The sequence below is a fragment of the Stigmatopora argus genome, chromosome 7 (assembly GCF_051989625.1).
Source record: "Stigmatopora argus isolate UIUO_Sarg chromosome 7, RoL_Sarg_1.0, whole genome shotgun sequence".
NCBI classification, from domain to species: Eukaryota; Metazoa; Chordata; class Actinopteri; order Syngnathiformes; family Syngnathidae; genus Stigmatopora; species Stigmatopora argus.
The window spans coordinates 15,911,929-15,924,916 of record NC_135393.1 but is presented as its reverse complement, the minus strand read 5'-3'; the positions used below and the strand labels follow the sequence as shown (position 1 = coordinate 15,924,916).

Below are 12,988 nucleotides of genomic sequence, written 5' to 3'. Positions count from 1 at the left end.
AATCGCTGAATATACAGTTTTGTATAGATCTAAAACAATGGTTATTTTAGCTTTTTTTAAATATATTTTTAGATTTTACAAAATGTTTTTTGAACTAAAAACACAGAAAAAAATGATTAAAAAAATTACAATTATTGATTTAAAAGGGGGAAAATCCGGAAATTTAATATACATCTATACTCTTCATTTTAATTTGATCCTAAAACAGAAAGTCGGCACTCATGATTTATTTTCTCGGGCCGCACAAAATGATGCGGCGGGCCAGATTTGGCCCCCGGGCCGCCACTTTGACACCAGTGCCCTAAAGGGTTTTTGTATCCTCGCACAGAAAAGACGATAGCTGGAAATTTGGGGTGAGCTGATGTTCAAATTAGGGATGTCCGCGATCTGATCACGTGATTGGAAGTTAAGTCCGATCACATTGTTTCCAGAGGATCGTAATTATCCATAAGAAAAAGGATATAGATCACATTTTATAATATTCCTATATTTGGATTTGCTCTATTGTAACAAAACTTGTGTTCAGTTAATTAGCCAAATGGAGAGAAACAGGTGAACATTTAATTATGCTTGGGGATGCACTGTTTTATTTTAATAATATAAACATGTCCACCATAATAAACCTTATTAATGATGTTTGTAATGTAATAAAGTAACAACCAAAGATTAAAAACAAACTTACCAGGAGGAACATGAGGAAATACTGTGGATGATGAGCGTAAACAGACTATCTGATGAGACAATGAGAAACAGGTGGGCGAGACGAGAGGCGGGGCTCGGCTGAAAGGCAAGAAAGCAGATTACAACAGGTGGAAATCAATGAGTAATAACCCAAACTCATCACACAGAGGGAATGGAAAACACTAAATAAAACCCGTAAAAAACACTAACTTAACATCTATACTGTTGAACCTATCACCTTGCATAAAATAGAGAAATCTATAAATGATATATAAAATGGGGATTTGTCATTTGATTTTTGTTGTTTTGGTGAAATCACCCTTTTATATTTTAATGTTGCAATAGCTCTGTTCAAATTAAGGGGAAAAAGACATTTGGATATGCTTTTTACCTCCTTAATAAAAATTCCTCGGTATCAAATTTCACTCTATTTGTCTGTTAGAGAATTTTGAGGATTGGTTTTCTGTCTGCGACCTGTCTTGACCAAAGTAGCAGTGCAGAATTTTTTTTATCCATCGTCATTCAGTTTTGTGCTGTTCACTGCGGAGACTGAGCTTGGCTTGTTTTATTTTTATTTTTTTCCAAAACAGAACACTATTTTGGTGGCAATAGGAGTCCAACCTGCTGTTAAATGACTTCCATAGATTTTAAAATTAGAGCTTTGATGACTTTCCTCCAATCGCTGTTCTGCATTCAAACAGTCACGAGTATACTAAATTGCTTTCTAGAAAATCGGTCTTGGTTTCGCTTCCGATGTTTTGCTTGGTTACGACTCTCCAAAGGTTCCATGTGAACTTGTTCTCAGGAATTTTTGGTTTCAGGCAAGTCTTCCAGTCTCGATCACAATACTAGCATCGAGTGAAGTGTAGCGTGACTGGACGTTTCGTCGAAAGACGTTTGGTGCCCGGACGTTTGGTCGACCGGACGTTTGGTCGACCGGACGTTTGGCAGAACGGACGTTTGGCAGAACGGACGTTTGGCAGAACGGACGTTTGGTCGGAGGGTTCGCTTGCTGTCAAATTATGACAGAGTTTACTGTTGGTATTTTGATATTAGATATTTAGATATTAAACTCACTCTCTCTCTCTCATGATTATAATTTTGAGAGCTGGTTTCAACAGTAACAACCCGGCGACCAAACGTCCGTTCTACCAAACGTCCGTTCTACCAAACGTCCATTCTACCAAACGTCCGTTCTACCAAACGTTCGGTCGACCAAACGTCCGGTCGACCAAACGTCCGGGGACCAGACGTCTTTCGACGAAACGTCCGAGTACCGAAGTGTAGTTAGCTCAGCGCTAGCGGCATAGTCAAGGACAGGCGCCTTTGGATCTACAATCAGGCAGCGACATCTTGCTTTCTCGATTGTCGATGCCGTTAGCAGTTAGATGTAGCATATTGTGTTCTGTGTTCTAGAAGCAGGCAGTAGTGGCGTGGCTGGGTGAGTTTCAGCTGCAGTTCTACACCACCCACTTCCTCACGGCAGGATATGATCTAGACACCGTTAGCCGCATGACCCCTGAGGTAAGGTCAAAAGCCCTGACCCCCTCATGCCGACTACCCCACCCCTACTAAACCAGATGACATCATCATCGACCCTGCTACATCTGTGTACCCACCAGGCTGCTCACTCCCACCCGAGCTGGTTCAGTTTGCCCACAATTGTGTGCCAATTTGTGTCTACGTACTGTGTATGACCACATACCATATTTACTCGCATATAAGCCGCCCCCGCGTATAAGCCCCACCCTTAAAATGGCCTTAAAACCGTTGAATTTTACAATTTCTCACGTATAAGCCGCCCCCTGATTCAAAATATTAGGGTCAATATCATAAGGAATTAATTCATCCAGTATTTTTTTTCTTACTGCAAAACAGAAAATAACCAACAAATAGTAAATGTAAGTCTTGTGCTCATATAAGCCGTATCCTTGATTCTTTCATCATTGTTTTTAGTTACAAATGCGGCTTATATGCGAGAAAATACGGTAGTATGGTGGTATGATGTAAACACTAGATAAACACTGACTATGTACAAATCTCTACAGGGTTTATTTAGGTTTCGCAATCATTTTTTGTTTTGTTTTTGTTTTGCATGGAAGGACATGACGGCCATCGGGGTGATGAAGCCCGGGCATCGGAAGAAGTTAATGTCAGAGATCAGCAAGCTGCCCTCGACCGATTGGTTACCAGACCGCAAGCCTGTAAGTTTGATTTATTTAATAAGGGACAGCACATATTAACAAACATATATATGTAGATAATTAAGATTGTAGCCAAGGGCTAATTTCCATTTTTAGTCCGTTATGCAGGTTGAAGGTAAACGATCACACATACACACAAGTAGCACGGTTTTAGACTACGTTGTGATCTGAATTTTGTTCGTCTAGAGCAGGGGTGTCAGACTCGGGTTGGTTCGCGGGCCGCTTTAACGTCAACTTGATTTCACGTGGGCCGGACCATTTTAGATAGGATATTTAGACTTTTTTTAATAAATGGATTAAAAGAATTGGATTAAAAGCCCTGAATATTCTGTTTTTATAGCTCTAAAACAATGTTTATTTTAGTTTTTTTTTAAATATGTTTTTAGATTTTACAAAATGATTTTTGAACTAAAAACACAGAAAAAATGGATTAAAAGATTACAATTATTGATTTAAAAGGGGGAAAATCACGAAATGTAATATACATCTATACTCTTCATTTTAATTTGATCCTAAAACAGAAAGTCTGCACTCATCATTTACTTTCCCGGGCCACACAAAATGATGCGGCGGGCCAGATTTGGCCCCCGCGCCACCACTTTGACACATGTGGTCTAGAGTTTTTGAACAGAGCCTTTTTCATCTCACTGGGTTTGTGTTTTCAGGCCAATCTAGCAGATTTCCTTTCCCACTTGGGACTCAGTCAGTACTACCAGGTCCTGGTGCAGAACGGGTACGAAAACATCGACTTTATCTCCGACATCAGCCTGGAAGATCTCCAAGAGATCGGTATTTCCAAACTTGGTAAGGTACCATTGGGTTGTTTAGGATTTTTTTATATTATTTGTACAGTGATGTGTCTACTCAATGTTTGGATTATAATGGACGAGTATCGTTTTTTTAAACTTCAGTATCTTTGTGCCAGTTGGGGAAATTTAGGAAAATGTCCTTTTGTGTTTTTTACTCAGGCCACCAGAAGAAGCTGATGTTAGGAGTAAGGAGACTGAAAGATTTACAGCGAGGACTTGCTCCAGAATCTCAAGAGGGTCCTTCTTCGCCCGCGTCAAGCCCCGGCGCCAGCGTCTCGGAGCCCCGCGCAGAGGCGAGGAAACAGCGGGAGGGTGGTCCCAGCCCCTTGGCGAAACCACGTCCGAGTATCTCTCATTCCCCGAATCCCCCACCGCAATCCCCGCCGCAAACCCCCACGCACGCTGGAAGCCAGCAGGCCTCTCCCAGGGCTCGGCCCCGCCCCTCCGCCCAGCGGGCCGCCAAGGCGGATTCGCCCGTGCCGACGCCGCGCCCGCCCAGCGAAGAGGAGGAGCGCCAGCGAACTCGCAGCCCGATTGGCTCCGAGAATGACTCGCGTTACGCCACCGTGTGCCGCGGCGCCTCCGACCGCGCCCCCGCCGTCGCCAACGACGTCGCCGTCAACCGCAGTCAGTCGTCGGTCACGCTCCGCCCTCGCCGGAAGGGCCGGCCCCCGACGCCTCCCAAACGGTCCTGTTCGTCCATCACCGGGGGCGACGAGGAGGGCGAAGGACCGGCGGAGGAGGGGCTCCTCGGCCCGCCCGCTTTTCGAGAGCGGCGGGCCAGCGACTGCGCCGGCTTGGGGTCGGCCTTAAGGGCTCAGGAGTCGGGGGGCCCGCAGAGGTCGGAGGGGGCGTCTGGGAGCGTACGCAGTCTGGCCGCCATGCTGGAGACGTCCATTGTGAGCGGGGCCAAAACCCTCCCGAGAAATCTGGGAAGCAGCGCCAACGACCTGCAGGTGTTTGCGCCTTCGGTCCGGACACTGTCTATGTCACTTAGCCGGATTTATCCGGTTTATTATCAGTGGATCAAGAAGTCGCCGCCCCCATTTTGACACAATCACCCCCATTCTTCAATGCCAGCATTTTCTAAATCAGTTGGATTCATTCTTTGTCTATATTCAATTGAAAGCACAACAATACCCTAGTCCGGGGCTGGGGAACACGTGGCTCTCAAGCCACATGCAGTTTGCCACCCTTGCCCTAGTCCAAGGGTGTCAGACTCGGGTTGGTTCGCGGGCCACTTTAATGTCAACTCGATTTCATGTGGGCTGGACCATTTTAGATACAATATTTAGATTTTTTTTTATAGATGGATTAAATTAACTGGATTAAAGGGCATGAATATTTAGTTTTTTATAGATCTAAAACTATGTTTTTTTTTAGCTTTTTTATATATTTTTAGATTTTACAAAATGATTTTTGAACTAAAAACACGGAAAAAAATGGATTAAAAAATTACAATTATTGATTTAAAAGGGGGAATATCAGGAAATTTAATATACATCTATACTCCATTTTAATTTGATCCTAAAACAGAAAGTCGGCACTCATGATTTACTTTCTCGGGCCGCACAAAATGATGCGGCGGGCCATATTTGGCCCGCGGGCCGCCACTTTGACGCCTGTGCCCTAGTCAATTGAATTTAGACTAAAAGTAGCTTTTCAGGTTTTTGTTTACATCTTATGGAAGTTTGGCTTTGCAAATATCTTACCGATGTCGTCTTCTCCAGGTCAGCCCTCCCGCCCTCTGTCGCCAGGCCGGCTCTGGCGGTCTCGGATCGGAAGACGACGACGTCTTCAATCGACGACGGACCGTCGCCGGAAGCGAGGAGGCTCCTCGGCCACGTCCGGAACCACGACCCCGCTCCACCGTCCTCTCCTCCGGCGTGGAGATCTCGGACGGCTCGGCGACGCTCCGAAGGAAACCTCGCCCTCCTTCGGCCGAAGCGGCAACGGCTCCCACGGTGGTCACCGTGACGACCGGCTCCGACACCTCGCGTCGGAGGCAGCGCGTGGTCGAGCGGTCGGAAGGGGCGGTCCCGGCCGGCGAGAAGCAAGCCGACTCTTCGGAAAGTCCAGGTGACGGCTGCCGCCGAGAAAACGGCAACGTGGCGCCGAGACGAAGGCCGGCGTCGGAGGTGTCTGCTAAGACGGAGAAGAGTAAGGAGAGCTGTGAGTGGATGGAGGCCAGGAAGTCTCTGAAACCACCGGTCTCACCTAAACCTTGCTCGGTGACGCCGAGGAAGACGCAAGCGGATCCGCCGACCCCCACGCGACGGGTCCCCATTCCTGGTCCGGATGGCGTTGACATGGCACAGAGTCCTGGTAAGATATTAGTCAAAATGTTATTCTGGAAAAGGACACATTTCTCATTTTGTTTGTCAGGGTCTTTCAATTCCACATTCAATTCCATTGCATTTTTCAAATCTAGGATCCTATGCTAAGCAATTGACTTTTGGACTTATCAGTCAAATCGTGTCCTACATAAAAAAATATTATCACAATAATCCATGTCCAAAAGCCAATTTTGGCTGTCGAGTAGCTTTTCTTTATGATCTAAAATGGTCTGAGCTCATTTGAATTAGCATTAGCATATCAACTATAAATATTTGGTTTCATCCATTTCAAGCTTTGGAAGAAAGATTTACGATTGAACATTTAAATGTCATATTTAGATTTAACATTTAAATTCAGGACTAAGATTTAACATTTAAATGTCAGATTTAGATTCAACGTTTAGATTCAGGATTAAGATTTAACATTTAAATTAAGGACTAAGATTTAACATTTAAATGTCAGATTTAGATTCAACATTTAGATCCAGGATTAAGATTTAACATTTAAATTCAGGACTAAGATTTAACCTTTAAATTCAGAACTAAGATTTAACCTTTAAATTCAGGACTAAGATTTAACATTTAAATTCAGGACTAAGATTTAACATTTAAATGTCAGATTTAAATTCAACGTTTAGATTCAGGATTAAGATATAACATTTAAATTCAGGACTAAGATTTAACATTTAAATTCAGGACTAAGATTTAACATTTAAATTCAGGACTGAGATTTAACATTTAAATTCAGGACTAAGATTTAATATTTAAATGTCAGATTTACGATTGAACATTTAAATGTTATATTTAGATTTAACATGTAAATTCAGCACTAAGATTTAATATTTAAATTCAGGATTAAGACTTAACATTTAAATTCAGGACTAAGATTTAACATTTAAATTCAGGACTAAGATTTAATATTTAAATTCAGAACTAAGATTTAATATTTAAATTCAGGACTAAGATTTAACATTTAAATGTCAGATTTAGATTCAACGTTTAGATTCAGGACTAAGATTTAATATTTTCATTCAGGATTAAAATGTAACATTTCATTTTATTCTTTGGATTCAATATTTAGCTCTTGAAATTGAACAATTACTATACTGAAGTTGCTAAATCTTGTTGTAAATATGCAAAAAAATGAAATGTGACACACCACACTATCATATTGCATGTACAGTAGGTCATGAGTAGGTCATGTTGACATGTGTGCATGAGTCTGTTATTATTTTCCCTTTCAGAATCAAAGCGTGTTCCTCCCCCCGTGTCGCCTAAACCTCGCGGCCCACCGACAGCCCCCAAACCGGGCAAATCCGCAGTTGCCTCCACCGCCGTCAGCCCGGCGGCGACGAGCCCGGCGGCGGCGGCGTCCGGCGCCCCGAAGGCTTCCCTCCCGCCATCCGCCACCCCTCTTCCGGCCCCCGCCGCCCCTTCCGGCCCCTCCCTCTCTCCGGGACTCCCCCTGACGTCGCCCTCGCCCGCCCAGAGCCCCTCCACACCGTCTCCTCACCCCGTCAAGCCGCCGCGCTCGTCCATCGCCGGCCTTTCCATCGACCTGGCCGGACTGCAGGAGGAGGAGGAGAGGAGGAAGGAGAGGGAGCAGAAGAAGCACAAAGAGGAAGAAGACGGGCCGTGGTCAAAGGGGGACGGCGGCCCTGAAGAAGAGGGGGCGCAGAATCGTCTGGAGGAGACCAGCGCCTCCTTGGAAGCGGCTTTACAGGCTGTGGAAGACAAAATGCAAGGGGAAGAAGAACAAAATGAGTAAGACATCATCACGGTTCTTCTAGCAGGGCACAAACTTCTCGAGAAACTATTTAACATAAGTACTTAGCGAGTATATGGAACAAGTAGGGCAGAACATTGTCCCCAATTAAACCAGCGCAGCTTTAATTAGTGTCCGTGGCCTTTAAAACTCATCACTTGAGGCTGAGGCTGATGGGAATTGCAGTTTATGGCCCAAGAGGGATCCGTTTAACAGGTTTCTGCGTACAATTGATTCTATTTCATATTAGAAGTTGACATAAAAATCACTGCTATTTAAGGGGAGGCCAAGGGCTGCGGTGATTGGATTGGACTGGATTGGATAACTTTATTCATCCCGTATTCGGGAAATTTCGCTGTCACAGTAGCAAGAGGGTGAGGATGCAGGAATAGGAAAGGCATTTTAGACATAAATCGATAGGTAATAAGTAAGTTAATAAATAAATAAATACATGAATAAATATATAAATAAATAAGCATGTTGCTGAAATATATATATATACATATACACATATGTGTACATAAGCACATATATACATACATACACATAGATGTACATGCATGCATATGGTAGGTCTTAACACTCAGCCATTTGTTTTTGTTAAAGCGTGTGCGGTCGACTGGTCGTCGGTCTTTTGGTCACCGTCTTTTGGTCGTCGGTCTTTTGGTCACGGACTTTTGGTCGCCCAGACCGCGACAACGGGCGACCAAAAGACCGACGACCAAAAGACCGGCGACAAAACAAGGTAAAACAACATGGTCTACGCATCAATAAAAGGCAACAATGGCCATGAGCAGTTTCACTGAGCTGACGTGTGAGTGTATAAGAGTTTGTATCTACATGCTACGTCAGTCAGGGTCTTAACAAGTTCTCCAACAAAAAACAATAAAAGTCCGGGAAATGTGGAGCTTTTCTTTAGCCTAATAATTACTAGGGCATTAGTATGACTAAATAGTCATTCGCAGTTTGTATTTAGGGAATTTGAGCAACGATTTTAATGGTAATTATCAATAACCTTCCGGGCGACCATTCGACCGTGTTCCTACATACACATACACATGCATGCATACAGTAGGTCTTAACACTCAGCCATTTGTTTTGTTAAAGAGCCTGACAGCTGATTGGCAGCGAATATGCTCTCATTCTTGCTGCAAAATTGCACAAATATAAAAAAACACTAATTCCCGGTATTGCGTTCTACAGCAAGAAGACAACCGTGTCCATCCTGGACGACATCGGCAGCATGTTCGATGACTTGGCCGACCAGCTGGACGCCATGCTCGACTGACGCGCCGACGTCCGTTCCTTTTTCTCCAGATACACCGCAAAGGTGTCAAACGTACAAACAAAGTAGACGGCCCGCCATGATGCGAGCTGACTGAGAAGCACAATCGTTCTCATCTCTGCAAATGAGAAGAAAACTAAAGCACATGGAAACGGACGGTTGAGGATGCACGTTTGCCGCTCGCCGCTCGCCCGCCGAAGCGCCCGCCGTGCGCCGTCTCAGTTCATGTGGTCGTTGTTGCCGTTTCTGTCGTCCAGTTAGGAGTGTGTCGTCCTTTTACCGAAATGTCAGTGTCCTTCCAGTCATTCACAATGTATACTTGCTCCTATAATGTGTGCCCACTACTTCCGAGGGGACACCGAAACACATGCGGCGGGCTGAAGTTAGACTTGAATTCTTCATTTTAGGAAGTTGCTTGACTCAATTTAAATTAACGTACTAGTATTACAATAACTATACTTGGATTCAAGGCTGGTGTTTTTGATCAAGTATGAAAACAAGACATGACGACTAGAAAATGTAGTTTCTGCAAAAATTTGCGTTTGTTCTCTCGGGTCACTTCCTGTCAATCTATGTTGCTTTTGGGGCATTAATAGGTCACTTCCTGTTGGTTTTGGGGCATTCCTGGGTCACTTCCCATTCATTTGGGGTCAATTCCTGTTGCCTTAAGGTCCCTTACTGTTAATTTTGTGGCATTTATGGATCATTTCATGTTCATAATTACTATGCTGTTCATTTTGGGTCAACTCCAGTTAATTTTAGGGCATTTCTGGGTTGCATCCTGTTTTTATTGGAGCATATAACAACAATGACAACAACCCCAAAGACAGGAAGACAACGTTAGAACCTTACCTTGACTTGCTCGTAACTTAAAGACTTCAGACTTTAAAAAAAAAACAACAACAAAAAACTACTATTTTAATCTTGGTTGTTTAGGTGGCGTGTTTGCTCGGAATTGAAATGACACATACACACATTTTGCAAAATACACACAAGCACATGTTGTGATCCCTCTCGTCCTGCTGCAGTAAAAATGGTTTTCAAAAGATTATCCTATATTTCGACGCTTTCCAGTATAGTTAATTATACAAGCAGATGTTTGAGCTGTTATTGCTCTCTCTATTGTCGGTTAGTAGAACTGCCTCTGCCTCACCTACAGCCCAGTGTGTAAAATGGTTTATTTACTTTGCATCTCTGTGCCTTGGTAGTGTTCATTCATACTTTTTCTCTTGTTGTTTGCGTAACTCATTTTGTTTCATTTTACGAGTTCCCTCATGAATTTCCCGGTGTATCCATGCTTGTAGATTTGAAAAACAAATTTTGCAAGCCCTATTTTAAGATGTTATAACTCGACTTTGCAATCCTCTACCCGGTTTCCATTGGTGAATCTCACCTACCTAGGCAAGATGGCAGATGAAAACACCCTACGTTCTTCCCAGAGTCCACTCGTATTTTTATGTTCTTTGGCAAAAGATGGCAAAATATATTTGAGAGACAGATATATGCGAATAATAATAATAATGTGGATCCGAGGGGAGCTAATCAAATGTGTATATTTTTTGGCTGAATGTGTTGTGATGGCTGTTGTGCCACGGTCAGGTTTTAAGGTTCATGTTTTCTGCTGTGAAGATGCATTCCTGTACAGATGTGAATGGAATAAATGTGAGGATAACCTGGTGCACTGTTGTATTAAGCATTAGCGTTAATAAATATAGGACATGGCGTTTATATTTACCCCTTAAATTAGTTTCCACACGAAACCGTAATGTAAATTTAAGTAAGATAACTCACTGTTTCTGTTGCAACATGGCCGAAAGTTGTTTACTGGAGCACTGTTGTATTAAGCCTTAGCGTTAATAAATATAGGACATGGCGTTTATATTTACCCCTTAAATTAGTTTCCACACGAAACCGTAATGTAAATTTAAGCAAGATAACTCACTATGTTGCAACATGCCCGAAAGTTGTTTACTGGTGCACTGTTGTATTAAGCCTTAGCGTTAATAAATATAGGACATGGCGTTTATATTTATCCCTTAAATTAGTTTCCACACGAAACCGTAATGTAAATGTAAGTAAGATAACTCACTGTTTCTGTTGCAACATGGCCGAAAGTTGTTTACTGGTGCACTGTTGTATTAAGCCTTAGCGTTAATAACTATAGGATATAGCGTTTATATTTACCCCTTAAATTAGTTTCCACGCGAAACCGTAATGTAAATTTAAGTAAGATAACTCACTGTTTCTGTTGCAACATGGCCGAAAGTTGTTTACGATGAATACTCTATGAATCTAGCTTTATACCTGACATCTCTGCATGAACACGTCTCCCAAATTATTTCAGAATTACTCTTATTTTGCCGCTCGTACTAAAATGTATACATATTTGCAAAGTAAAATCTGAGTTTTAGATTTAGGAATTATTTTTTAAAACGAGGCTTAGATTTGGAGGGGCAGGGCTTCCGTTTTTAGGGGTTCTCTTAACTTCCGTTTCCTATCAAATTCCTTTTCTGCTGAGATGGAGACCAATGCACACGTAGATTTCTGCGCCTCTGATCGAATTGATTTAGCACCAAATGGCAATCAGAATAGCTCCTTATTTTTACTTTATGAAACATGATCCATAAAAAGAAAACTGAGGTGAGTTATCTCCTACACGTTTGTGAGCATGAGACCATGTGGCATTAGCACGTGCTAGACGATAGTTGTAGTTTCAACTACATTTAAATTTAATTGGGATCGTATTTCGATAAAATAAAATGAACTCGCGTCTAATGTAACAATTGTATTCAAATAACTGACAGTTCAATAACATTGCTAAATCGTTTTCTGTTGTTTGATTTAGGAAAGTAAAAAATGTCGTTTAATTAAATATTGAACTTTCAATTCCAGTATCAAAGGCAGAAATACGTATCAAGAATGTGAAGCCATATTAGGTAAGTCCATCTTTACTAAAAACTAAAAAAAAATGAATGAGGGTCCTCAATTTACGACTTGGAAAAAATCAAGTACAGCAAACATAATTTGCAAGCATTTCATAATCTTGGACTATTAATACCGTTGTGAACTGAGGATCCCTATAATATAAAAACAGCCGGTGATGAGATATTACTTAATACTTTTCTGACACCTACTATGAAAGCTGTTGTCAGCTTGTGATTCTACAATTTGTCCTGAGGCTTTACAACTGCAATTTATTGCAAAAAAGGAAATCCTATTTCTGCAAGTACTTATATTGCTTTGTTACATAGGCTAAAAAATGACGAAAGTCCAGAGTCTGGACCTGATGAAGATGCAACACTTCTGAGAATTGGTGAGTTTGTAACGTGTGCACTCGAGTTTGTTATTCATGCCGATGATGATTTAATAAACATTTTCTGACACCTACTATGACAGCTGAAAATCAGCTTGTGATTCTATGTTGGATCCTGAGGCTTTTCTGTCATTGTTTAAAATTACGTGTATTTGGACCCCCCTCATTAATGTATTTTCATATTTTCTTACAGCTACAAGTTAAAGGTTGCAAAGAAGAATGACTGGCTCCAGTTGAGGATGCAATTTACCCGAGCGGGTGAGTTTGTATTAGGACTAGCACGATGTCTTTTTGTCAGCCGGTGATGACAAATCCAAATTTTCTGACACCTTCTATGACAGCTGATTCAGCTAGTGATTCGACGTTATAAACTGAGGCTCCTGAACTCGACCTTGCATACTTTTTGGTGAAAATAAAGATGCCTAATAGCATTTTTTTTGTAAAACAGGTGGAAGTGATGTGTTGGGGTACGGAAACATGGCGACCATCTATGGAATGGACTTTGGGCTCAATGTAGCAGTGACTTAAGTTGATTGTCATAGGAACTTTAACCATTAAAAACAATCAAACAAAAAACAATGTGTGTTTCTGTTGT

The 12,988-nt window shown here is 42.2% G+C and overlaps 1 protein-coding gene, 1 long non-coding RNA gene and 3 other non-coding genes across 5 annotated transcripts in view; all 5 read left to right on the top strand.

Annotated features, from left to right (window-relative positions):
• The window catches only part of LOC144077132 (uncharacterized), a 34,951-nt gene extending 24,194 nt beyond the window's left edge, over window positions 1-10,757 (top strand). The window contains exons 16-22 of the mRNA XM_077604634.1: window positions 2,098-2,205; window positions 2,784-2,885; window positions 3,551-3,689; window positions 3,854-4,650; window positions 5,425-6,019; window positions 7,275-7,794; window positions 8,999-10,757. Coding sequence (XP_077460760.1) covers window positions 2,098-2,205; window positions 2,784-2,885; window positions 3,551-3,689; window positions 3,854-4,650; window positions 5,425-6,019; window positions 7,275-7,794; window positions 8,999-9,083 — 2,346 coding nt within the window. The 3' untranslated portion in view covers window positions 9,084-10,757. The remainder of the gene's footprint in view (window positions 1-2,097; window positions 2,206-2,783; window positions 2,886-3,550; window positions 3,690-3,853; window positions 4,651-5,424; window positions 6,020-7,274; window positions 7,795-8,998) is intronic.
• An 805-nt stretch (window positions 10,758-11,562) lies between these two features.
• Window positions 11,563-12,966, top strand: LOC144077133 (uncharacterized). The gene is made up of 4 exons (XR_013300899.1): window positions 11,563-11,720; window positions 11,973-12,016; window positions 12,332-12,393; window positions 12,587-12,966. It is a non-coding gene; the product is annotated as an uncharacterized LOC144077133 (long non-coding RNA).
• Window positions 12,173-12,262, top strand: LOC144078146 (small nucleolar RNA SNORD60). The gene has a single exon (XR_013301188.1). It is a non-coding gene; the product is annotated as a small nucleolar RNA SNORD60 (small nucleolar RNA).
• LOC144078147 (small nucleolar RNA SNORD60) lies at window positions 12,431-12,517 on the top strand. The gene has a single exon (XR_013301189.1). It is a non-coding gene; the product is annotated as a small nucleolar RNA SNORD60 (small nucleolar RNA).
• LOC144078145 (small nucleolar RNA SNORD60) lies at window positions 12,690-12,773 on the top strand. The gene has a single exon (XR_013301187.1). It is a non-coding gene; the product is annotated as a small nucleolar RNA SNORD60 (small nucleolar RNA).
• Window positions 12,967-12,988: the final 22 nt, after the last annotated feature.